Here is a 27,418-nt window from a genome sequence, read left to right on the forward strand (position 1 = left end):
TTAATTTTTAAATCAGCACACCCGAAAACCTATACTCGTGGTATATGCACTTGAAATGTGAAAGTGAAAATGCTAGAATGACATGTAAACCACGAAGTTGTATAGTCATATTGTTCATTGGTATTGGTGACCACCATCTGGCTCCATCATCAGACCCTGAGCACCACCTTGAAGTAATTAGAATTGTATTTGTCTTATTTTATCATCATATTAATATAATTATACTTTACTCTAATACTTATCATATAACAAAAGCAAATATTTGGGATGGGATCTACTTTTATAATTATTACTTTAATTTTTTAAATAAATTTTAACATAATTGATATTATTTCGCGCTATATTCTCGTATTTTCGTACAAAATAATGTTTATTAGAAACCAAAAGTTTATATCGAGATAGTAGATTGTGGTTGTTATCAAAATTCCATAGAAAGGATCAAGATTGTTTTGTCCATTATTGTAGTGCGAGCGAGTGATAAGACGTGCTAGAAAGGGTCGGCATATTGGGCTCGCGCGGCGGGTAAAATACCTAATTTCGCCCGACGCCGAAATGTTATAACGCTCTTAAAAAGTTGATTCGCCATACATTGCCTACTTCGTAGAGGTTATATTGGTAAATGGCCGAAAATAAAACCAATTACATAATATCTAAGTAATAATATATTTGTTAAAGCAACATAATTTCTTTAGGCACGTTCTCTAAAATCAACTAGCAAGAACCATGCTTCGAAAAAAACTTATTTTAAAACCTATACCTCTTTACTTTATAAAGAAATCACAGTAAAAATATACTACTGTTTTAATATGTAGGTAACAATAATCTGTGGTATGTTACAAAGAAAAAAATATGGCACACGTTAATACAATTTATAATCTAAAAAGTTACTTTTAGTTAATACAATTCCAAATTTGTTATAATAGCTTCTTAGAAAATTGAAACTATAAACCGTTAAATCTAAAATACGCTTTCGTATCTTTATCTTCTTCACAGTCTTCAGTTTTAATGTTAATATTATTCTGAAATACCATCGAGTCCGAACCGATATTTATATAGTCTTCTTTTTCCATTTTTACAATTGTTTCATTGGTAACAGCTGCACTTTGTTTTCTTTTGTTACTATTATTCCTTCTATTCTTAAAATAAATTGTATTGTTCACGTTATAATCAGTTTCAGGAGCGTAATCATTATATTCCTCACTAGCTTCTCTTTCACTCTCACTAGATTTTGGAGAACTATTACAATTATTAGCAACATATTCATCATTTACCATCTCTTGTTTAATCATTGTAATAGTAGATGCTGCATTTAGATTTTTCTTAGCATTACTTTGTGTAGTAACAGCGTATTTGTGGTAATCTGGAGTTGCAGTTGGTGAACTAGGAGAATACCTTACATTTTCATATGCATTCATGTTCAATCTGTTTAGATCTTCCTTTTTGATGCCTGGGATAATAGTAAGCGAATATTGTTCATTTACATCGTTGTTCATTGTGGTATTATCTACATTTTCCATTTTGACAAAAACAGATGAGCATGCAGGTCCATTCACGTTGGGATTTATTGTAGTTTCATCTAATTCAATACTTTCTGGGGTAAACGTAGGAGAATATGGCTCATTACCATTATCCGTTCTTACGGGAGAATAATCCATATTTCCTATTTTTATCAAATCAGGGGAGTAAGGTCCATTAACATCATTAGATATTACGTCGTCTTCTATTTTTATTGCATCTAATAATGACGGAGTTGGAGAATAGGCATCGGAAATTGGGTTTAGTACCATAGTGTTGTCAGAATGTATAGATTTCTTATCTGTATCGATACTATATGGACTGGGTGTGGGTATATAGTCGATTTTTGAAATTGGTGTGCTTGTGTACTCTCGTGATGGGTACAAATGTCTGATTTCTTTCTCACGCTGAAAAAAAAGTACCAATAAGTTTTACGATTTCATTAAGAGACGTTAAGCCAAAAAATTTGGGGACTATGCTGTATCAAGAATTCAAGACGGTACGGCTTTATAATTGGCCCATTCTACTACCTAATTAAGAATCAATTAGAATAAAAATATAAAACTTTTAGGTATTAATTAGTCTTGATGAAAAACTTTATACGATTGGTAATATCCAACTTGATCTTTCGGTTTAGCCCGTGGTTGATTGTTGTTGATTGAGAATACCATCTGGCATTAAGTCCGCCATTTGTACTTTTTTGTATTGTGCAATAAAGTTTAAATAAATAAATAAATAATAAAAAGATTATATGATAAGTTTTGTACGGAACTCCGTTTCTGCTATATCTGGCCTTAACATTCAATACCTTATTATGTTGCGAATTTATTGCTTGATATCGATGTATTCGTGTGACGTCAGTGCAGCGGAAAGAAACGAGTTCAATGGAAATTTCTTACATTGTATATCACAAAGTAATCTTAGATTTTTTAAAGATAAACATAACATTATTAATACATACTTTCTTTAAGAGAAGGCAAGTCAATAATATAGTTGGTACAAGACTCAATGCAGGCATAAGTTACGAATTTCATACCTTATTTTATAAAAAAAAAAACTATACTCTGGCACGCTCAGTTTGTCAGTAGATACAGCATTAACAAACTTTCTATGGGAGGTCAGCTCTTCGCCCCTAATTTTTTATTTTCTGTCACTCTTTTGAGAAACTCGATGTGTCGGACATTTCCGTTACATTACAATATTCCATATTACGTTTACCGATGTACCTAGTGTGAAATGTTTTCTTTCATATTTACACGGGAACTGACGAACGTGTCATGCGATTTCCGTAAGTTTCAGTACAAAAAGAAGGTACTAACGTTGACTGAACTAGCTAAAGCCCCACATTCACGGTACGATTCATCGCTTCGATCGATCGGACAGATATCGTGAACGATCGGTCGCATCGAAAGCGCCGGCCACACACGAGGCGATCGATCGTTTACGATATCTGGTCGGTCCGCTCCGGTCGTTTCGATTAATCTGTTGCGATGGATCGTACAGATATATCGTACCGTAGGCGAGTGGATCTCGATGCGAAACGCGACGAGTTAAAGGCCCGACCATCAGCGATCATAAATTACAATTTTGTTAGAGGGGTGCTGACCTGCAGCGAGTGTGGTCGCATTCATGACAAAAATAGGCTACGTCAGTTACCTGAGAGCTCACGACCGTCGCTCTCACTAACCGGTACAAACCCAGTCGCCGAGGCCGAAACCGGCCGGGACAGGATGATGATGATCGTACCGTGAATGGGGGGCCTAAGAAAATACCATGGAAAACCATTATGCACTGCATCTGTTTATATGTTAGGGACCATCCACACTCATAAGACGCATGTCTTGCGCGCCGCGAGACATGCGACGCCTAAGTGGGGACGCTGCCTTAAGAATATTTGTGTAAGATCGATTAATATCTATTTACCTACTTATCAATTATTTACCTGTTTAGTCCGTTTAATGAGCGTGTCCAACTCCTCAGAGTCACTCGAGAAGCTTCCATTGCTGACGTCTTCGTATGAGAGGTTGTTATAAGCAAAAGCGTCTGTTAGGGCTATAGAGGATACGGGGGAGAGGCTGCCGTCTTTCGGGTTGAGATATTTATTTTCCTAAAATGGGAGAGAATGAGATTACACACGGTGAATATAGATAAGATAAGATAAAATTATTTTCAATTTATTGTTACACACTACAAAAGGTCTCACTATCCTCATTTAAGATTTCAGAAAGTGACAAATAAAACCTTTAAAATAAGATGTTATTACTAATTTTAAGTGTCATTTATATGAAAAAGTTTTTCTGAAAATACATCCAAAAATAGTAAAAAAAGATATGTAAAACATTTTTTCCTTACTCGACATATTTAATCTATAATGACATGATGAGGACAAGGTGTCAGGATACTACATAAGTTGATATACATCGTGGGCCTGAATAACCGAAAAGATTCGAACAGTGTATTCCTGTTCACATTTAGAGACTACAATGTCATATAGACTTTTCTGGATATCGTCTAGTTTCAGAGTTATTTACCAATTGAAAAAAAAAATCTTATTGTCACTCAGTACAAAAGGCTTTTTTAACGGCGTTGATGCCATTATGGAAAATAGTCTCACTATCTTCAGAAAAGTAAAACTTTACAAAAATGAGGTTTTTAGAAAAAAAAGTTTCTAAAACCTTCATTTTAAGTGCCAGTTTATTATGTGAAATTAATAACATTTACTTTTTATGTGAAAGTACATTCAAAAATAGTAAAAAAAAACAAAAAAAAAACTTTTTTCTTGTCCAACAATTACAAAAGTCATATAATTTTTATTTTGTTTTTTCATCAAACAATGCGTGGTCAAAATCTTTCGGGTTATTCAGGCCCACGGTGTATGTATGTGAGTAAAGTAGCTGACTTTGACCTAATTATTCATTGACATTGTTGTTCTAAGTCAAAGAGATGATATAACGTTTCCACGCTAGATGTAATGGGATACAGTAAAGTTAGTTTGTCTTAACAACACTGTCAACTATAAAAGTAACTTGATAAAAAAAAGGAACGATATTTAACATCATTTGTATGTTACAAAATAGTATAAGCGCGAATCAAATTTTTGGCTGTGGAGTTTCTTGCGTTATTAATATTATGCCTCTGGAATTGCTATGAAATTGAGGAGCTTCTGAATCATCTAATATATATTATTTCTGGTTTTTAGTTCGGACCCTCAATGTTTGACATACAGTACCTACCTATGAACGAAAACTTATTTAAAAGCCTATTATAATAATAACATTTTAAAAAGAAACATAGCTTTGTGTTTGGTTAAAAAGTTGATTCGCCATACATTGCCTACTTCGTAGAGGTTATATTGGTAAATGGCCGAAAATAAAACCAATTACATAATATCTAAGTAATAATATATTTGTTAAGAGGCCTTATTCCTAAAGACGAGCGTTTTTTGCAAAATAGAACCTTTTTCATTCAAAATTATAAAGAAACTATAAATGATTATTAAAAAAATGATAATGTTCCTAAAAGTACATATTTTAAGCTAGAAAGTCAATTGGTACTACTTTAAAATATGTCTTTTTATACTTCCGAAAAATCAGTTTTTTCGGAAGACGTTTTCAAATTTCGTAGTGGAATAGCACGTTTAGAATCGTGATTGTGCTGTTAAAAATGTTATTTGGGGTAATAAATGATCACAATCCTATTTGTTATATCCTGTACGAGTTAGCTAATACTTTGACATTTTAAGATTTACTTGAAATGGTGGATAAATAACCTTCCGTATCCTCCCCATTTTTTCGATAAAAAGAGGTTTACATTATGTATTTTTCCTGCGATTCCTGCATTTTTTGTAACTCTTAAATAATATTATCCTAAACTAGAACTTCTTATTGACCTATAAAAAAAAAAAAATCATACATATAAGACATACCTTTCTGTCGATAGATATGTTTTTAAAACACCTAAAATTCGAATAAAAGACACTGTGCTAACGCGAGCCCGCTCAGTCTGCGCCGAGCGCTCGAAGACAACGGACCTGCGTTTGATCGTCCGGCGCACCTAGCTTTCGTAAGCAGCGCGATAGTTCCGAGAAGTGCCGTAAACTGCGACTAAACAAATCTTGATCCTTTTTACACCTTATGCAATTTTAGCATTCGACATGCTTTTCATATGATTTTGGATTTTAAGTTATACGTGAAGTTTGTTGAGAGTTTGAATTATTATTATATTTTGGGACCAGGGTGAGGTTCTGGTTCTCATGATGATGGAGTCAGGCAGGAGATGTTCAACAGAACTGCTATTCTACTTATCATAACTCCACCATGTTTGGGCTCATTAGATTTGGGCTGATGAGCACCATCGATCTAGATGAGGTCCAAGGTCTCATGATGGAGTCAGGAGGTGGTCAACAGAACTGCTATTCTCCTCATCATAACCCCATCATGTTTGGGCTCATTAGATTTGGGCTGACGAGCACCATCGAACTAGATGAGGTCCAAGGTCTCATGACGGGGTCAGGAGGTGGCCAACAGAACTGCTATTCTCCTCATCATAACCCCATCATGTTCGGGCTCATTAGATTTGGGCTGACGAGCACCATCGAACTAGATGAGGTCCAAGGTCTCATGATGGAGTCAGGAGGTGGTCAACAGAACTGCTATTCTCCTCATCATAACCCCATCATGTTTGGGCTCATTAGATTTGGGCTGACAAGCACCATCGAACTAGATGAGGTCCAGGGTCTCATGATGGAGTCAGGAGGTGGTCAACAGAACTGCTATTCTCCTCATCATAACCCCATCATGTTTGGGCTCATTAGATTTGGGCTGACGAGCACCATCGAACTAGATGAGGTCCAAGGTCTCATGACGGGGTCAGGAGGTGGTCAACAGAACTGCTATTCTCCTCATCATAACCTCATCATGTTCGGGCTCATTAGATTTGGGCTGACGAGCACCATCGAACTAGATGAGGTCCAAGGTCTCATGATGGAGTCAGGAGGTGGTCAACAGAACTGCTATTCTCCTCATCATAACCCCATCATGTTTGGGCTCATTAGATTTGGGCTGACGAGCACCATCGAACTAGATGAGGTCCAGGGTCTCATGATGGAGTCAGGAGGTGGCCAACAGAACTGCTATTCTCCTCATCATAACCCTGTGACGTTCTGCCTGCGCAGGACTCACATATCCTCCGTGCCTGATGGGCCTGGGAGGTTTTACCGAGCTAGTCTCAGATGTGGGAGAAAGGGGGTGCAAGGCGAATAGAGAGAAACACCGGTTTCACTTAACTAATCGGGCTTTTATGCCGTTTATTCACACACACAAAATAACCTTAATACTATCGCGGTAACGCGGCTTATCCTATGCCATATCTAACCTTCCCCGGCCGGCCGGGGTTAAACGGAATCAATCTAGGGTGCGCCGGAAGGGCCTACAACTACAGGGACCTATCGAGGGTCAGGAGGTAGGAAACCGTAACCCGGCCTAGGCGCGAAATGGTCACCCCGGCCCTGATCACGGGGGAGATAAAATAAGGTAGGAGGGTTTCAGAGGGTAGGAATCGTAACCCGGCCTAGGCGCGAAATGGTCACCCCGGCCCTGATCACGGGAGAGGTAGGATATATAGGTAACCCGGCCTAGGCGCGAAATGGTCACCCCGGCCCTGGTTTGGGAATTCGCTGGTAATCGGATATCAACCCGGCCTAGGCGCGAAATGGTCACCCCGGCCTTGGTTGTTGGAGGATAAGTGGATGGGAGCGTCGCCGTGAAGCGACGGGGACGGAAAGGGCTGCTGCACTGGCTGCGCGCACTTAAATATGGTCGGCCGGCGATCCCCTCCACTGCGCCGTGCGCTGCCGGTGGGCTCGATTCCGCGCGGGGCGCGCCGCTGTGATGACATGGCGCGCTGGTGACATAGCTATGTCACAACCCCATCATGTTCGGGCTCATTAGATTTGGGCTGACGAGCACCATCGAACTAGACGAGGTCCAAGTTCTCATGATGGAGTCAGGAGGTGGTCAACAGAACTGCTATTCTCCTCATCATAACCCCATCATGTTTGGGCTCATTATAAATATGTGGAAGGTCGTTAATAATAATAAATGTTTTATTAGGGTACCCCTACATGTAAAGAGGGGACAGATATTTTTTTTTATCTACTACTTTTTTTTTATCTGTATTCATATACATTCAATATTTTTTTTTTTAATCGGTCCAGTAACAACGGAGATATCGAGGAACAAAGATAAAAAAATTAAAAAAATAAATAAACATACAGACGAATTGAGAACCTCATGATGTGATGTGATGTGTTAAAAAGTGACACATCATGAGCAGTTCCAATGCACCAAATGTCACTGTTCTGGACGTAAGTGCATGCTGTTCTTATAAAAATATGAAAGTCACTATAACTGTGATAATTTCCGAAAATATTAATATTATCAAAAAACGATCTTAGTAAACCCTTAGACTTATATTGACCGGGATATAGACCGTGATTACCTTTTTGATTTTTGTCGAGCTCCCGATATTTCGACGCAGTTGCATGCATCATGATCACGGAAAACTGACGAAGGCGGGTGGATGTTAAGGTTGTATAGACAGCGCGCGATCTACCCTCCTTCGCGCGCGTTTGCTGCGTTCACTTTCAGCGTTACCACTGGTCGCGTTCACACTCGATGGTCTATCCAAACACACTACACTCACAGTGTCACTACGTTTGTTCAATTCTGACTTCACCGGCCAAAGAAGCCATTCAGAGAAGCCATTGAGATTCACAAATATAAAAATTTCAATCGTGAGGATGGCTTCAAACTATCTAATGTATGGAATCCAGTGATTTGTTTGTGTAAAAAACCGGTGAAGTCAGAATTGAACAAACGTAGTGACACTGTGAGTGTAGTGTGTTTGGACAGACCATCGAGTGTGAACGCGACCAGTGGTAACGCTGAAAGTGAACGCAGCCGACGCGCGCGAAGGAGGGTAGATCGCGCGCTGTCTATACAACTTTAACATCCACCCGCCTTCGTCAGTTTTCCGTGATCATGATGCATGCAACTGCGTCGAAATATCGGGAGCTCGACAAAAATCAAAAAGGTAATCACGGTCTATATCCCCGTCAATATAAGTCTAATGAAAATAACCGTGAATCATTCAAAACTCTTAGTAAACCCTTATTCATTTTTAAATACCTATCCAAAAATATATCACACGTTGGGGTTGGAATGAAAAAAAAATCAGCCCCCACTTTACATGTAGGGGGGGGGGGTACCATAATAAAACATTTTTTTCCATTTTTTATTTTTGCACTTTGTTGACGTGATTGATATACATATTGTTACTAAATTTCAGCTTTCTAGTGCTTACGGCTACTGAGATTATCCGCAGACGGACGGACGGACGGACGGACGGACGGATGGGCAGACAGACATGGCGAAACTATAAGAGTTCCTAGTTGACTACGGAACCCTAAAAAACAGAAATCACTATTAAACTATTCTCTAATTTCAAGTTCCTAACTAAAATTTTCCTAATAAAAAAAAACAAATTGATCCCGCTACAAACTTTCACCCCTTTTTCCCTCTACTAGGGGTGTAAATTTTCATAATCGATTCTTATCTCTTCGAAATTTTGTTAATGCAATCTATACAAATTTCGACTTTCTAGCTTTCGTAGTTTCGGCTCAGCGGTGTTGGTTGTTGAATCAATCAATTAGGAAACCTGAATTTATATATGTACATGTAGACTAATACTATACTTTTACTACATTCATATACCTTATTTACTACTACCATACCATGAATATGAAATTAAATAAAGAGTCCCCATATAAAATTGAAAATTATGTTATTAGCAATTTAATTCAAAACTATCAAGATTATTCGTGTCTGCGTTGAAACGCGCGTTGAGTTGCCGGTGCTCGCGTACCGAGCGCCAACGCCATCTATCGATGGCCGTTTCGTGAAATTGATGAGCGCTCTAAGGAATAAGGGGTCTTAAAGCAACATAATTTCTTTAGGCACGTTCTCTAAATCAACTAGCAAGAACCATGCTTCGAAAAAAACTTATTTTAAAACCTATAATTCTCTTTACTTTATAAAGAAATCACAGTAAAAATATACTACTGTTTTAATATGTAGGTAACAATAATCTGTGGTATGTTACAAAGAAAAAAAAATATGGCACACGTTAAGAAGACCCCTTATTCCTTAGAGCGCTCATCAATTTCACGAAACGGCCATCGATAGATGGCGTTAGCGCTCGGTACGCGAGCACCGGCAACTCAACGCGCGTTTCAACGCAGACACGAATAATCTTGATAGTTTTGAATTAAATTGCTAATAACATAATTTTCAATTTTATATGGGGACTCTTTATTTAATTTCATATTCATGGTATGGTAGTAGTAAATAAGGTATATGAATGTAGTAAAAGTATAGTATTAGTCTACATATACATATATAAATTCAGGTTTCCTAATTGATTGATTCAACAACCAACACCGCTGAGCCGAAACTACGAAAGCTAGAAAGTCGAAATTTGTATAGATTGCATTAACACAATTTCGAAGAGATAAGAATTGATTATGAAAATTTACAGCCCTAGTAGAGGGAAAAAGGGAGTGAAAGTTTGTAGCGGGATCAATTTGTTTTTTTTTTTATTAGGAAAATTTTAGTTAGGAACTTGAAATTAGAGAATAGTTTAATAGTGATTTCTGTTTTTTAGGGTTCCGTAGTCAACTAGGAACCCCTATAGTTTCGCCATGTCTGTCTGTCCGTCCGTCCGTCCGCGGATAATCTCAGTAACCGTAAGCACTAGAAAGCTGAAATTTAGTAACAATATGTATATCAATCACGCCAACAAAGTGCAAAAATAAAAAATGGAAAAAAAATGTTTTATTAGGGTACACCCCCTACATGTAAAGTGGGGGCTGTTTTTTTTTTTCATTCCAATCCCAACGTGTGATATATTGTTGGATAGGTCTTTAAAAATGAATAAGGGTTTACTAAGATCGTTTTTTGATAATATTAATATTTTCGGAAATTATCACAGTTATAGTGACTTTCATATTTTTATAAGAACAGCATGCACTTACGTCCAGAACAGTGACATTTGGTGCATTGGAACTGCTCATGATGTGTCACTTTTTAACCATTCTCTCCTTCCAATCTCTCAGATTTGAGGCGAAGTTCTCAATTCGTCTGTATGTTTATTTTTATTTTTTTAATTTTTTTATGTTTGTTCCTCGATATCTCCGTTGTTACTGGACCGATTAAAAAAAAAATTGAATGTACATGAATACAGATTGGTCGCATTTTTCTCAGAACCCAGTTCTGATGATGGGATCCTGGAGTAATCGAGGGAACTCCTCGAATCTGAAAGGCATACGTATGGTGATTTTTGTGTTTTTAAAGGAACAGCATGCATTTAGGTACGGAACAGTGACATTTGGTGCAGTGGAACTGCTGATGATGGCCAGAACGGAACTTCTCAAATCTGAACGGCACGCTTATAGTGACTTTGGTATTTTTATAAGAACAGCATGCACTTTCGTCCAGAATAGTGACATTTGGTGCAGTGGAACTGCTGATGATGGTCAGAACCGATCTTCTCAAATCTGAACGGAACACTTATAGTGACTTTGGTATTCTTATAAGAACATCATGCACTTACATCCAGTCCAGAACAGTGATATTTGGTGCAGTGGAACTGCTGATGATGGTCAGAACACTCAGAACCAAACTCCTCAAATCTGAACGGCACGCTTATAGTGACTTTGGTATTTTTATAAGAACAGCATGCACTTACGTCCAGAACAGTGACATTTGGTGCAGTGGAACTGCTGATGATGGTCAGAACCGAACTCCTCAAATCTGAACGGCACACTCATAGTGACTTTGGTATTTTTGTAAGAAAAGCATGCATTTAAGTTCAGAACAGTGACATTTATTTAGTTATGTTTGTTGGTATGGCCACGCTCAGTGTAGGGTTCCGTAGTTTTCCGTATTTTTCTCAAAAACTAACCTATAAAATTCAAAACAATTTTCAAAGAAAGTCTTTGTAAAGTTCTACTTTTGTGATTTTTTTCATATTTTTAAACATATGGTTCAAAAGTTATAGGGGGGGGGCGCACTTTTTTTCCTTTAGGAGCGATTATTTCCGAAAATATGAAAATTATCAAAAATCGATCTTAGTAAAACCTAATTCATTTTTAAATACCTATCTAACTATACCTATATCACACGTTGGGGTTGAAATGAAAAAAATATCTGCCCCCTCTTTACATGTAGGGGTACCCTAATAAAACATTTTTTCCATTTATTATTATTAACGACCTTCCACATATTTATAATGAGCCCAAACATGATGGGGTTATGATGAGGAGAATAGCAGTTCTGTTGACCACCTCCTGACTCCACCATGAGAACTTGGACCTCGTCTAGTTCGATGGTGCTCGTCAGCCCAAATCTAATGAGCCCGAACATGATGGGGTTATGATGAGGAGAATAGCAGTTCTGTTAGCCACCTCCTGACTCCATCATGAGACCCTGGACCTCATCTAGTTCGATGGTGCTCGTCAGCCCAAATCTAATGAGCCCAAACATGATGGGGTTATGATGAGGAGAATAGCAGTTCTGTTGACCACTTCCTGACTCCATCATAAGACCTTGGACCTCATCTAGTTCGATGATGCCCGTCAGCCCAAATGTAATGAGTCCAAACATGATGGGGTTATGATGAGGAGAATAGCTGTTCTGTTGACCACCTCTGACTCCATCATGAGACCTTGGACCTCATCCAGTTCGATGGTGCTCGTCAGCCCAAATCTAATGAGCCCGAACATGATGGGGTTATGATGAGGAGAATAGCAGTTCTGTTGGCCACCTCCTGACCCCGTCATGAGACCTTGGACCTCATCTAGTTCGAAGGTGCTCGTCAGCCCAAATCTAATAAGCCCAAACATGATGGGTTTATGATGAGGAGAATAGCAGTTCTGTTGACCACCTCCTGACTCCATCATGAGACCTTGGACCTCATCTAGATCGATGGTGCTCATCAGCCCAAATCTAATGAGCCCAAACATGGTGGAGTTATGATAAGTAGAATAGCAGTTCTGTTGAACATCTCCTGCCTGACTCCATCATCATGAGAACCAGAACCTCATCCTGGTCCCAAAATATAATAATAATTCAAACTCTCAACAAACTTCACGTATAACCACAGAATATATAATAGTACAAGTACAGAAGGCTCACTCCTTTGATGTTCACAAAACGCCGCCATTCTAAATTCTTACCTACATTAACAAACGGACCGCACGCGTGCAGACGACATTGAATTCTATTGCGCCGCGCGAAGGTCGTCGCCAGTGAATGGGCCGCGAACTCGCGGCCGCCGGCATGTACTTGTAGCGCGGTGAAAGGATCGCGGAGTGAGCCGCCCCTGGTATAACTTAAAATCCAAAATCATATGAAAAGCATGTCGAATGCTAAAATTGCATAAGGTGTAAAAAGGATCAAGATTTGTTTAGTCGCAGTTTACGGCACTTCTCGGAACTATCGAGCTGCTTACGAAAGCTAGGTGCGCCGGACGATCAAACGCAGGTCCGTTGTCTTCGAGCGCTCGGCGCAGACTGAGCGGGCAAGCGTTAGCACAGTGTCTTTTATTCGAATTTTAGATGTTTTAAAAACATATCTATCGACAGAAAAGTATGTCTTATATGTATGATTTTTTTCTTATAGGTCAATAAGAAGTTCTAGTTTAGGATAATATTATTTAAGAGTTACAAAAAATGCAGGAATCGCAGGAAAAATACATAATGTAAACCTCTTTTTATCGAAAAAATGGGGAGGATACGGAAGGTATCCTAATACTTTATCCACCATTTCAAGTAAATCTTAAAATGTCAAAGTATTAGCTCACTCGTACAGGATATAACAAATAGGATTGTGATCATTTATTACCCCAAATAACATTTTTAACAGCACAATCACGATTCTAAACGAGCTATCCCACTACGAAATTTGAAAACGTCTTCCGAAAAAACTGATTTTTCGGAAGTATAAAAAGACATATTTTAAAGTAGTACCAATTGACTTTCTAGCTTAAGATATGTACTTTTAGGAACATTATCATTTTTTTAATAATCATTTATAGTTTCTTTATAATTTTGAATGAAAAAGGTTCCATTTTGCAAAAAACGCTCGTCTTTAGGAATAAGGCCTCTTAATACAATTTATAATCTAAAAAGTTACTTTTAGTTAATACAATTCCAAATTTGTTATAATAGCTTCTTAGAAAATTGAAACTATAAACCGTTAAATCTAAAATACGCTTTCGTATCTTTATCTTCTTCACAGTCTTCAGTTTTAATGTTAATATTATTCTGAAATACCATCGAGTCCGAACCGATATTTATATAGTCTTCTTTTTCCATTTTTACAATTGTTTCATTGGTAACAGCTGCACTTTGTTTTCTTTTGTTACTATTATTCCTTCTATTCTTAAAATAAATTGTATTGTTCATGTTATAATCAGTTTCAGGAGCGTAATCATTATATTCCTCACTAGCTTCTCTTTTATCCAATCTTTTTCCAAAGCAGATTTTGGAGAACTATTACAATTATTAGCAACATATTCATCATTTATCATCTCTTGTTTAATCATTGTAATAGTAGATGCTGCATTTAGATTTTTCTTAGCATTACTTTGTGTAGTAACAGCGTATTTGTGGTAATCTGGAGTTGCAGTTGGTGAACTAGGAGAATACCTTACATTTTCATATGCATTCATGTTCAATCTGTTTAGATCTTCCTTTTTGATGCCTGGGGTAATAGTAGGCGAATATTGTTCATTTACATCGTTGTTCATTGTGGTATTATCTACATTTTCCATTTTGACAAAAACAGATGAGCATGCAGGTCCATTCACGTTGGGATTTATTGTAGTTTCATCTAATTCAATACTTTCTGGGGTAAACGTAGGAGAATATGGCTCATTACCATTATCCGTTCTTACGGGAGAATAATCCATATTTCCTATTTTTATCAAATCAGGGGAGTAAGGTCCATTAACATCATTAGATATTACGTCGTCTTCTATTTTTATTGCATCTAATAATGACGGAGTTGGAGAATAGGCATCGGAAATTGGGTTTAGTACCATAGTGTTGTCAGAATGTATAGATTTCTTATCTGTATCGATACTATATGGACTGGGTGTGGGTATATAGTCGATTTTTGAAATTGGTGTGCTTGTGTACTCTCGTGATGGGTACAAATGTCTGATTTCTTTCTCACGCTGAAAAAAAAGTACCAATAAGTTTTACGATTTCATTAAGAGACGTTAAGCCAAAAAATTTGGGGACTATGCTGTATCAAGAATTCAAGACGGTACGGCTTTATAATTGGCCCATTCTACTACCTAATTAAGAATCAATTAGAATAAAAATATAAAACTTTTAGGTATTAATTAGTCTTGATGAAAAACTTTATACGATTGGTAATATCCAACTTGATCTTTCGGTTTAGCCCGTGGTTGATTGTTGTTGATTGAGAATACCATCTGGCATTAAGTCCGCCATTTGTACTTTTTTGTATTGTGCAATAAAGTTTAAATAAATAAATAAATAATAAAAAGATTATATGATAAGTTTTGTACGGAACTCCGTTTCTGCTATATCTGGCCTTAACATTCAATACCTTATTATGTTGCGAATTTATTGCTTGATCTCGATGTATTCGTGTGACGTCAGTGCAGCGGAAAGAAACGAGTTCAATGGAAATTTCTTACATTGTATATCACAAAGTAATCTTAGATTTTTTAAAGATAAACATAACATTATTAATACATACTTTCTTTAAGAGAAGGCAAGTCAATAATATAGTTGGTACAAGACTCAATGCAGGCATAAGTTACGAATTTCATACCTTATTTTATAAAAAAAAAACTATACTCTGGCACGCTCAGTTTGTCAGTAGATACAGCATTAACAAACTTTCTATGGGAGGTCAGCTCTTCGCGCCTAATTTTTTATTTTCTGTCACTCTTTTGAGAAACTCGATGTGTCGGACATTTCCGTTACATTACAATATTCCATATTACGTTTACCGATGTACCTAGTGTGAAATGTTTTCTTTCATATTTACACGGAAACTGACGAACGTGTCATGCGATTTCCGTAAGTTTCAGTACAAAAAGAAGGTACTAACGTTGACTGAACTAGCTAAAGCCCCACATTCACGGTACGATTCATCGCTTCGATCGATCGGACAGATATCGTGAACGATCGGTCGCATCGAAAGCGCCGGCCACACACGAGGCGATCGATCGTTTACGATATCTGGTCGGTCCGCTCCGGTCGTTTCGATTAATCTGTTGCGATGGATCGTACAGATATATCGTACCGTAGGCGAGTGGATCTCGATGCGAAACGCGACGAGTTAAAGGCCCGACCATCAGCGATCATAAATTACAATTTTGTTAGAGGGGTGCTGACCTGCAGCGAGTGTGGTCGCATTCATGACAAAAATAGGCTACGTCAGTTACCTGAGAGCTCACGACCGTCGCTCTCACTAACCGGTACAAACCCAGTCGCCGAGGCCGAAACCGGCCGGGACAGGATGATGATGATCGTACCGTGAATGGGGGGCCTAAGAAAATACCATGGAAAACCATTATGCACTGCATCCAGGGTTCGAGGATATATATCAATGGATATATATCACGATATATATCCAGCGGGGTTCGACGATATATATCAATGGATATAAATATCCGATTAACATCATTTTTTTTATAAATATTGCAATACAAAAATGGTTTAAAAAAAATGTTACATTGTTAAAAATATAGTTTTTTTTGTGTTTGTTACTGTTTTTCTGCTAAATGTTATGATTTTTAGTAGAATTTTCCTTATTCTTCAGTTGTATTCATAAATAATGCAACAAAATAATAATATGCCTTCCATACAAAATGGATATATATCGAAGTTGATATATATCCGATATATATCATAAATATCCGATATTTTGATATTTATTATAAATATCGGATATTTTAGAACCCTGACTGCATCTGTTTATATGTTAAAAATATTTGTGTAAGATCGATTGATATCTTTTTACCTACTTATCAATTATTTATATACCTGTTTAGTCCGTTTAATGAGCGTGTCCAACTCCTCAGAGTCACTCGAGAAGCTTCCATTGCTGACGTCTTCGTATGAGAGGTTGTTATAAGCAAAAGCGTCTGTTAGGGCTATAGAGGATACGGGGGAGAGGCTGCCGTCTTTCGGGTTGAGATTTTTCTTTTCCTAAAATGGGAGAGAATGAGATTACACACGGTGAATATGAGTAACCCGATAAATTTTAACAGCATATTCCTGATCCCATTTTAAGACTAAAATGTATATAAACTGTTCGGGATTTCGCCTAGTTTCAGAGTTATTACACTTATTTTCAATTTATCGACTGTATACATTGTGGCAGTACAAAAGGCTCAACCTATCACTCATTTCACATTTTGATTTCAAATAAAACCTTTTTGCAATAAGATGAAACTTAGTTTCATGTGCTCTGCCTATTTATATGGGATACAGGCGTGATTATATGTATGTTATATGTATGTATGTACACTTATTTTCAATTTATTGTTACACAGTACAAAAGGTCTCACTATCCTCATTTAAGATTTCAGAAAGTGACATATTACCCTTTAAAATAAGATGTTATTACTCATTTTAAGTGTCATTTATATGAAAAAGTTTTTCTGAAAATACATCCAAAAATAGTAAAAAAAAGATAAAAAACATTTTTTTGCAAAATTTGCAGATCGTCTCAGATGTGCGAGCGGGAGCGAGATATATCTCTCGCTCACAAACTGACTATGCACAGCTCTGCTGACGGTATTTAAAGTAAAACTTACTCTGCTCAATGTCGACCTGCAACATCCAGAAATATCTGTACACATGTCTCTCAAACAAATCGGCACAATCCTCTCATAGTATGCCTCTTCCCTGCACACATTATACGCAGACCTTACTATAGACTCCGAGCCCTCACAGTACAAAACACATTTAAACTTTTTCTTTTTTTTTATCTTCGTGGTTATTAACAGATTATCCATGTTCTTGTAAAAGTTAATTTTTCTTTTCAGTTTCTTCTTTGGCTTTTTAAGTTTTTCTGCAGTTGATGCTATTGAGATGGTGTCGGGTATGTCATCGCAGTTGATAATGTTGGGGTCATAGTGGGGTGTTTGTTGCTCCATTTTTGGTCATAGGATCTTGAATGCTGAAAAACGATAATTGAGTTTATGTTTTTTACTAACAGTTCACACCCGAGCTGATATGATCGTTGGGTTGTTAGCGAGTTGTTAACATATAATTGTCAATTTTAACATATGTCATTGAAATTAAAAATTTATTTAGCAAACCTCAATTTCTTCGGTTGGAAAGGGTTAAGATTTATTTCACTAGATTGCAGTGTTGCTGCACAAAAGTATGGTGGGCATTTTTAAGAAACATGCACCTATATTTAATGCAATGCTTGATTGACGGGTAAATAAGTTCCATATAATATAACGAAACACTAATAAGGGCGGATTTCTATCAATGAATCCCAACCAAAACTAGATGAATTTATTGTGTATTTTAAATTACTGATTTATTTACATAATTATATGCAAAGTTAGTAATGCCCCTGAGATTGTAGGCATTAAATAAATAAATAAATAAAATAGGACATTCTTACACAGATTGACCGAGTCCCACGGTAAGGTCAAGAAGGCTCGTGTTGCAGGTACCCAGACAATGATATATATAATTTACAAATACTTATATACATAGAAAACATCCATGACTCAGGAACAAATATCTGTGCTCATCACACAAATAAATGCCCTTACCGGGATTCGAACCCGGGACCGCGGCGCAGCAGGCAGGGTCACTACGTGCTAGGCCAGACCAGTCGTCAAATTTCATAGGCTACTGTTGACTGCTTACCAACAGACAAGTCAGCCATATGCTTGTTTGCCACCAAATTGGCATAAAAACCTTATCTGAAAAATATAAAAACTTTAGAGATCATTGTATACAAACTGAAATAGATATCGTACACAAAAGAAAAAACGACAAGGCCCACTGGTGGCCGAGCTCGATCCCGAGGTCTTATCACAGATAACATACACTAGAGAAATTTCGTCGGGTACTACGGCGAGCGGGTGGTCTAGTGGTAATGGCGTTAGCCACATAATCTGAAGACCCGGGTTCGATTCCCGGCTCGGCGACCAGTGGGACTTGTCGGTTTTTCTTTCGTGTATGATAGAGATGGGCCGAATATTCGGTATTCGGCATATTCGGCAAGTTTTTCAATGTTCGTATTCGGCCGAATAATTCGGTTGCATTGCCGAATATTTACCGAATAAACAAAGTAAATAACTAACGAAGATCTTACGTATTCCATTGGATAATAAGCTCTTATTTTAGTAGCTTTTTAAGATACTGCTAAAAAGAGAGAAACATGTGTCAGAATATTAATACAATTGTTTTGTAAAAAAGTTAAAAAAACCGTAGTTTAAGAGGTGAGAAGAGTTCAGAGTTGTTTTAACTAAGTTTAAGTTATCCTCTAAATGATAAAAACATAGTTTTACCTAGTAGGTAACATATGTAACCATTATCAATCATTTAATAGTTTTAATTAACATCCCCTTTAAAAATATGGCGTAGCCGAATATTCGGCCGAATGTTCGGTTCGGTAAGAGCTGAACCGAATGTTCGGCCGAATATTCGTATTCGGCAAAGTCCATATTCGGCTCATCTCTAGTGTATGATATCTATTTTAGTTTCTAAACAACAAATCAAAAAATATTTAATAAAATAATTTGATTTGTTCCTTGGTTGTTTAGAGACCATCTTTAATAACTTTACACCTACTTCCTTAGTTACCTTCTGTATGAATAAATAAAAAAAATATATGCAACATTCTAAAACATCAAATAATCTTGGTAGAGGTTAAAGAATGTGGTATGGGGATGCAGATAACAACAGCTTGTCATTGTTTGCCTTATGGTGTCAGTTAACCGACGGCGGAAACATTGAAACATGAGTTCCATAAGCTAAAATCATGAAGGTTACTTGCCAGTATTAAGAATAAACTGTTATATCTCATTTATACTGGTAAAATTCACTTGTAGGCGAGGTTTATAACTTAAAAATATTGCAATTAATTCAATTTTCTCCACAGTTAAAAGTAAATTGATACCAAAAGATCCTTGGGATTGTTTTTAAAGGGTTAGATTATAAAACTTATTTACGTCTTATAATTGAAACTTACCTTTGTTTACTTCAGTAAACATGCAGATAATTGATATGTGCACTAGTGTACATAAGAAATCTACCCGATATGTACCTGATTTATTGAAAATTTTAAGTTTCTTTAGGTAGCCTGAAAATGAATGCACTCTTACATGAATTATACTCGAAACGATTAACTCAAGACTATAGTTTATCTTCCTTGAAACGGTAACACCAACTTTTCAACACAAGCGTTTACTTTAAAGCTTATTTGCGTTTAAAATACTCATTTCGTAATCTAAAATCTCGATAGGACAAAAAATCGCGCCGAATACCCTTTTTGAACGAATTTATTTGACAGCCATCACTTCATCTGACACTTGACACTTGAGATTGCGTTTTGTTGCGTAGTTTTTTTGCATCACTTCCACTTGTCACAAACATGAACAGAACTTTACTCTTTGCATTATGTTTGCATTAGCAGTACTTAATATGTATTAAATGGCGTAAAACTTTACACACAATAATTTGCAGTAGATTAATCATTTACGTAAACTCCTTTTACGATTTGCGATGGACCTCGGTAGGCACATATGATCCCATATGTCACTCCATAATATTATATTTAAGTAATTTGAATAAATATCCTATTGATAAATTGATAGTTAAAAACTAAAATTGCGTTTTTACACGCCTGCTTGGTTACAACTCTCACAACAAATGCAAAAACTTTTTTCGGCCCTTTGTCTCTAAGCACCCTTGGGTTTTAAGAGCTCATTGGAAATCACCGGCTTTTGTTTCATGTTTCTCGCCAGATCATTGAAGTTTTAATACCACGAGTTTTAGGTACAATCGATTGTATTCAGAGAAGGACTGTGACTGTACCTTGCACATGTGTTGGCATTTGGCAGCTTTGCCTGATGAAAGAAAGTTTTTTTTTAAAGTAATTATGAACAGATGTTTCGTTCATTCATATTATATTACCTAGTCTTTTTTTATGAAAGGTAGAGGTACCTTGTCTTAAAAAACCGGCCAAGAGCGTGTCGGGCCACGCTCAGTGTAGGGTTCCGTAGTTTTCCGTATTTTTCTCAAAAACTACTAAACCTATCAAGTTCAAAACAATTTTCCTAGAAAGTCTTTATAAAGTTCTACTTTTGTGATTTTTTTCATATTTTTTAAACTTATGGTTCAAAAGTTACAGGGGGGGGACGCACTTTTTTTTCCTTTAGGAGCGATTATTTCCGAAAATATTAATATTATCAAAAAACAATCTTAGTAAACCCTTATTCATTTTTAAATACCTATCCAACAATATATCACACGTTGGGGTCGAAATGAAAAAAAATATCAGCCCCCACTTTACATGTAGGGGGGGTACCCTAATAAAACATTTTTTTCCATTTTTTATTTTTGCACTTTGTTGGCGTGATTGATATACATATTGGTACCAAATTTCAGCTTTGCTAACGGTTACTGAGATTATCCGCGGACGGACGGACGGACGGACAGACAGACATGGCGAAACTATAAGGGCTCCTAGTTGACTACGGAACCCTAAAAAGAAAACAAAAGGTTAAATAAATATCTTAGTCGGCTTCTTTTATTCCAGAATGAGGTTTAGCAAATACTCGGAGAGCAAATTAGACACATTATAAACGTTCTTCCAGTATTAAAAATCCAACACATTAATTTAATTGCGAAATTAATGAATGTCCTTTCCTCTAAGATATTTTTACGATTGTAGGTCTATTTGTTAATTATTATATACCTAATACAAATATGGTACAGTGGATGTGATGTGCTGCAAAATTACTTTTAATTATAAGGTCACACAAAGAAATCCATTAGCATTCCCTAGGTTTACCTATGTGCATACAATTTACTAACAAACGTTTTCTTTTCAGCCTAAACCAGTGCAATCTACCCAAGCCAAGCAGCCCGCCGCAAACGACTCTGCCAAGTTAAGCGACGAGGTCGCCAAGCAGGGTGACCTTGTGCGATCGCTGAAGGCCGCCAAGGCTGATAAGGCCAAGGTCGACGCGGCTGTGAAGACGCTGCTTGACCTTAAGGCCAAGTGCAAGGCAGCTACTGGCCAGGTGAGGATCATCTTAAATTATTTTTGCAATGATTAGAAGCGGTCAATGAAGACTTCCATGGCTGATGACGTGGCCAAGGTTGAGGCGGCAATGATTGACCTAGGCCAAGTATTTCACTTTTGCAATTGAGTGCTGTTGTATCCAAGCAGGTTTATTGAATGCGGTTACTGCAAGATGCCAATACTGTTTGGAAAATTTAAAAATCAGTTTATATCAAACACTTTTACTGAGTGAAATAAATAAAGAGGTCATGTGATTTTAAATGTTTGTTTCACGCAAACTAATCGCACAGTCCATTTTATAACATAGGTTCTATTTTCTATTCGCCTCCAAAAATCTATTATTTAAAGACGGTCAACCAAATCTATGCACTAAAAATTGCTCAAAATTCATTTTTTTTGGGAATTAAACCTTCATCCTACATTTAATATAGGTAGGTTAAGTATAGGTACATTCATGTAATAACCCATATAAAACATACTTAATTGCTATTCTTATTTAACCAGGACTGGAAACCGGGCGCTGCCCCAGCCGCGGCCCCTGCTGCATCAGGCGACTCTTCCAAGTTGGGCGATGAGGTCGCCAAGCAGGGTGACCTTGTGCGCTCGCTGAAGGCTGCCAAGGCTGACAAGGCCAAGGTTGATGAGGCGGTCAAGACTCTGCTTGACCTTAAGGCCAAGTATAAGGCTGCTACTGGACAGGTGAGCAAAGTTGCTTATGACCGTAACTTTTTAATTATTTACATAACAATGATCTTATATTTCCTTTATATAAGATGTACGTAATAATTTGAAAGCCACATACTTATATGTGGCTTTCAACTGTTTATTTATCCGTGAATGACCTTGATGTTTGATAGTGGTGGTTGTTGATGCTGTCCTAAGATACAGAGGTGCAAAGAGCCTTTACGAGCTCTTATCTGCAATGGATGGTGTTTGAAAGCAGGAAATATTATATTTCTCTAACGGCCTGTTTCAGAATCTCCAGTTATTATTATTTAGTATCTGCCAGACAAAAAATAACATTTCCTCTTTCTTTCATCTGCAAAAAAAAGAGAGCGTGTTATTTTAACTGGAGATTCTGGAACAGGTCGTAAAACTTTTACCTGCGCGTTAGAGTTCGGAAAGTGAAGAGTCGTGGAATGTATTGGACCCCATAAATTTTGCGACTCTTCACTTTCCAAACAGACTACAAGATTTTTTTTTGTGTGTGTATGTAGTAGGTACATTATAAATATTTTATTACACAGGAATGGAAGCCAGGCGCGTCACCCGCCCCTGCTGCCGCCCCGGCAGCGTCAGGAGACGCAGCCAAGTTGAGCGACGACGTTGCCAAGCAGGGTGACCTTGTGCGCTCTCTCAAGGCCGCTAAGGCTGAGAAAGCCAAGGTTGACGAAGCGGTCAAGACGCTGCTTGACCTTAAGGCCAAGTACAAGGCTGCTACTGGCCAGGTAAGCAACTCGTACTTTGAGTGACTGTTTCTGATTTCGGTATTCTCTGGGGTGGTCTCGTTCGCTTTTCGTCACGTTCCTAAATTTTTCCGACTCTGCTTTCGTCAACCATTCTTTATTCGTCACGATCGTCGATGGTTTATCTCATCTACGGTCAAATTTGTTGTTCATCTTTATCTTAATCCGTCTCGTTCTTTACTCGTCATATCCTTCTTTCGGCATTTGCGCTGTTAAATCGTTTTTCGTGTTTTTTCATAGTTTTAGGTCGGCACCAACTTAGAATATGACCAAATACGAAATGACGAAAAACGATTGAGTCGAAATAAGAAAAAGGCCAACAACTCATTGTGGTCAAAGACGATAATGACTGCAGACTAAACTTGACGAATGAAGAATAGCTGATGGAAGCAGAATCGGACAAATTTTAGGAACGTGACGAAAAACGAACAAGACGACCCAAGAGTTTACAATACAATACAAATATTCTTTATTGCTCACCAATATAACAAGATTACATTTAAAAAATAAGCACATAACTTTAATTAACTATGGTAGACAACAGGCGGTCTTATCGCTAAAGAGCGATCTCTTCCAGACAACCTTTGGGTAGTGGAGACAAGACACAAAAAACAACTGATTTGAGTAGATGATGCAGTGAGTGATAGAAAACGTCAAACAATCTTAATACTAATAAACATACATAAATAAGAAATAAAATAAACCTAAATATACCGTACATATATACTATAACAACACAGCTACGACACACAGTTTACTCTGATTTCTTATTTATAATTCGGTGCATCATAAGCGTGACGAAATCGGCTGTCTAACTCTGTTCCTATCCTAGCTCTTAGCTTTTGTTTTGCGCCAGATGTCATGTTTTTTTCTTTTGTACGGTACAAGTTGTACCAATGATTGACCTATTTTTTTTAACCGTCCATGAATTTTTATACGATAGATGGATTAAGGATTCCTTAGGGCAAAGTAGCACTTGCAGGAACTCCTGATACTGTTTCTTTTGCTGCAAATCTATACCCTATAATAATATTACATTTGACATAATATATTTTCTAGGAATGGAAGCCAGGTGCAGCCCCCGCCCCTGCAGCCGCGGCCCCACCATCAAATGACGCTGCCAAGTTGAACGATGACGTCACCAAACAAGGAGACCTTGTGCGCTCGCTGAAGGCTGCCAAGGCTGAGAAGGCCAAGGTTGACGAAGCGGTCAAGACTCTGCTTGACCTTAAGGCCAAGTACAAGGCAGCTACTGGTCAGGTAAGGACACTCTATGGTGTGCAATATAATCGAGAGAAAAAGTTTAGGGTCACTAGCATTTACCTGAATATCTTGACAACGAATAAAGCTTATCGAAATATATTTCACCTTATAGAGCCTAGACTGATCTCTAATGGTGTTCCCACACTGGGCTGTTATAAATGTTGCATAACTTGGTGTGACTTGATAAATCGCGCTGTCCCTGTGCACTATGGGGGTTTTGCTAAATACCCCAGGCGATTCTGAATTCATTTCTGGATGTATAAAAGCGAGGTACAGTCACCGGCATGAATAAGTAATGATTTCTGTACCTTGTCACTTTAACGTCGTGTTTGAAATGTCATACGAAATTGTCAAACGATTAAAAGCGACAAGGTACAGAAATCATTACTTATTTATGCCGGTGACTGTACTGTTAGAAAAGTCCTAGAAACCTTAAGTTTTACTGCTTTTACTACAATTTATATAATAGATTCACGATTTAAAACAAAAGACTTTTCTTTTGTAACTTATTACGTCACAATTCGACCCAACATGCACTAGCAACTGTGTAAATACAGTCATGGCACATTAACTTATCGGTTGATCAGTCTTTACTATAATCTGGACCATAATCGGTGTGTATTTTTTTTAAATTTAAATCCAGACTTGTATCCAGACTTAAAAACACTTAAAGTGCGGAGTGTTTGTTATTGTTTATACTATGACTGAATGTTTTTTTTTTCATAAATTACACATATGACTGAAAGTTATTTCAATTTGTGCGAAATGAATTCTCAGTCTTATTTCGTATAAATTATGATTAAATTTAAATAATGTATTATAGACCGTTTGTCAGTTTGCTTTTTATTTCTAAATATTAGTGTAGTGCGAAATTTTATATTATTTTGGAGTAATCGACAATGATATTAAATAATTTCATATTTTAAAAGGGACCTCACGGTAATAGGCGCTGACACCATAATGAGGCCCTCTCGATGTAGACTGTCACATTTTACGTACGTTATGACGACTTTACCACAGTATAATAAAGAGTACTATCGTACAGTATGGCCACTCCCGCTCCCCGCTGAAAGTGCCGCCCACCCACTCTCGGTTACCTCACAGTTACCGCCTGTCCAAAACACGAACAGTCGACCTGTCATATTTTTACCAGCGCTTATCCCCCAATATTACAAGCTGTCCCCCAATATTTATTTATTTTAAATTCACATTATAAAAGCCACAACATTGTGCTGCTGTGCAATTTTATCTATTTTAATTTATCTTATCCAGGACTGGAAGCCCGGAGCAGCCCCTGCCCCAGTGAAGACCGAAGCCCCAGCATCAGCAGTGTCTGAAGTAGCTACCGTGCTGCAACAGATAGCGACGCAAGGAGACAAGATACGCAAGCTCAAGGCTGATAAGGCTGAGAAGACCGTTATTGACATTGAGGTATATGCTTATATAACTTATGAAACTAAAAATCTGATATTCAAACTGAATGCTACAGTGAACTCGATAGGAAACGAGTATGGCCCGCTCGCTATCCTCAATTTCCTACAATTATGTACTGAAGTGTGCTGGAGACCAGTCTCGCACCAGAGAGTGGAACAGCTACTCTGAATGTTCATTAAAAATGTCTGCTCCAGAACATTCAGTCGCTGTGGCTTAAAGGTCAGGGCGTCATCATTAATAATATGTATTTTAATTTAGATTAGAGATACTACAAGTATCCAGGTCCCTTAGCTGAATGGCAGTTCTACGACGAGAAACAAAAACGAAACGCCGCGAAAGGTAGTCTGGCTCTGTCGCCCCAATACGCAAGAGCGATTGAGATGGATATCTACGAGAGTTTCGTTTCGTGAGCGTTTCATAAGCGTTTGTACATTCGGCTACGCACGTAGTTAAGCTTCGCCACAAACAAAACTGTATATACATCATCATTTCAGCCATTAATCGCCCACTGCTGAGCATAGGCCTCCCTTGGTGTACGCCACATATCCTGGTCAGGACCAGGATAAGTGGCTTATCTCATCCAGAAGTGCCCCGCAGTTTTTTTAATGTCGTCCACCCAACGAGCCAACGGATGCCAGGAGCTTCTTACAACCAATAGCGGCCACCATCCGGTCAACATTTTGGTCCACCTTTTTTAGGGTTCCGTAGTCAACTAGGAACCCTTATAGTTTCGCCATGTCTGTCTGTCCGTCCGTCCGTCCGTCCGTCCGTCCGTCCGTCCGCGGATAATCTCAGTAACTGTTAGCACTAGAAAGCTGAAATTTGGTACCAATATGTATATCAATCACGCCAACAAAGTGCAAAAATAAAAAATTTAAAAAAATGTTTTATTAGGGTACCCCCCCTACATGTAAAGTGGGGGCTGATATTTTTTTTCATTCCAACCCCAACGTGTGATATATTGTTGGATAGGTATTAAAAAATGAATAAGGGTTTGCTAAGATCGTTTTTTGATAATATTAATAGTTTCGGAAATAATCGCTCCTAAAGGAAAAAAAAGTGCGTCCCCCCCCCTCTAACTTTTGAACCATATGTTTAAAAAATATGAAAAAAATCACAAAAGTAGAACTTTATAAATACTTTCTAGACTAACATAACATTAATAAGAAACAATAAAATTCGCTTTTTAGGTGCATTGTTTTGAACTTGATAGGTTCAGTAGTTTTTGAGAAAAATACGGAAAACTACGGAACCCTACACTGAGCGTGGCCCGACACGCTCTTGGCCGGTTTTTTTTTTGTCGGAGTGGGGAATGCCTGGCAACATGCCCCGTCCAATTCCATTTGAGTTTGGAAA

General features: G+C 37.6%; 2 protein-coding genes across 6 annotated transcripts in view; one reads left to right on the forward strand and one right to left on the reverse strand.

The window, feature by feature from the left end:
• LOC125232620 (bifunctional glutamate/proline--tRNA ligase) overlaps positions 1-27,418 on the forward strand; it is a 116,366-nt gene that overhangs the window by 56,701 nt on the left and 32,247 nt on the right. For all 3 annotated transcript variants that reach the window (XM_048138360.1, XM_048138362.1, XM_048138363.1), the window contains 5 exons: positions 21,706-21,897; positions 22,404-22,598; positions 23,147-23,347; positions 24,425-24,625; positions 25,901-26,059. In XM_048138360.1, coding sequence (XP_047994317.1) covers positions 21,706-21,897; positions 22,404-22,598; positions 23,147-23,347; positions 24,425-24,625; positions 25,901-26,059 — 948 coding nt within the window. The remainder of the gene's footprint in view (positions 1-21,705; positions 21,898-22,403; positions 22,599-23,146; positions 23,348-24,424; positions 24,626-25,900; positions 26,060-27,418) is intronic.
• On the reverse strand, positions 3,487-20,093 carry LOC125232624. 3 transcript variants are annotated; one of them, XR_007177770.1, is made up of 5 exons: positions 19,842-20,093; positions 17,437-17,801; positions 16,661-16,825; positions 13,907-14,811; positions 3,487-3,622 (listed from the first exon to the last, which is right to left on the reverse strand). XR_007177770.1 is itself a non-coding variant. In XM_048138368.1 (5 exons), the coding sequence occupies exons 2-5, from the start codon at positions 17,776-17,778 to the stop codon at positions 14,035-14,037; spliced, it is 1,251 nt and encodes a 416-aa protein (XP_047994325.1). In that variant the 5' UTR covers positions 17,779-17,801; positions 19,842-20,093; the 3' UTR covers positions 13,904-14,034. The 3 variants fall into 3 exon arrangements, 2 of the variants coding, with proteins under 2 accessions (XP_047994325.1, XP_047994324.1); XM_048138368.1 differs by lacking the exon at positions 3,487-3,622 and having other exon boundaries at positions 13,904-14,339; positions 14,373-14,811; XM_048138367.1 differs by lacking the exon at positions 3,487-3,622 and having other exon boundaries at positions 13,904-14,811.

This window comes from Leguminivora glycinivorella, chromosome 13, assembly GCF_023078275.1.
Source record: "Leguminivora glycinivorella isolate SPB_JAAS2020 chromosome 13, LegGlyc_1.1, whole genome shotgun sequence".
In the NCBI taxonomy this organism is placed as follows: Eukaryota; Metazoa; Arthropoda; class Insecta; order Lepidoptera; family Tortricidae; genus Leguminivora; species Leguminivora glycinivorella.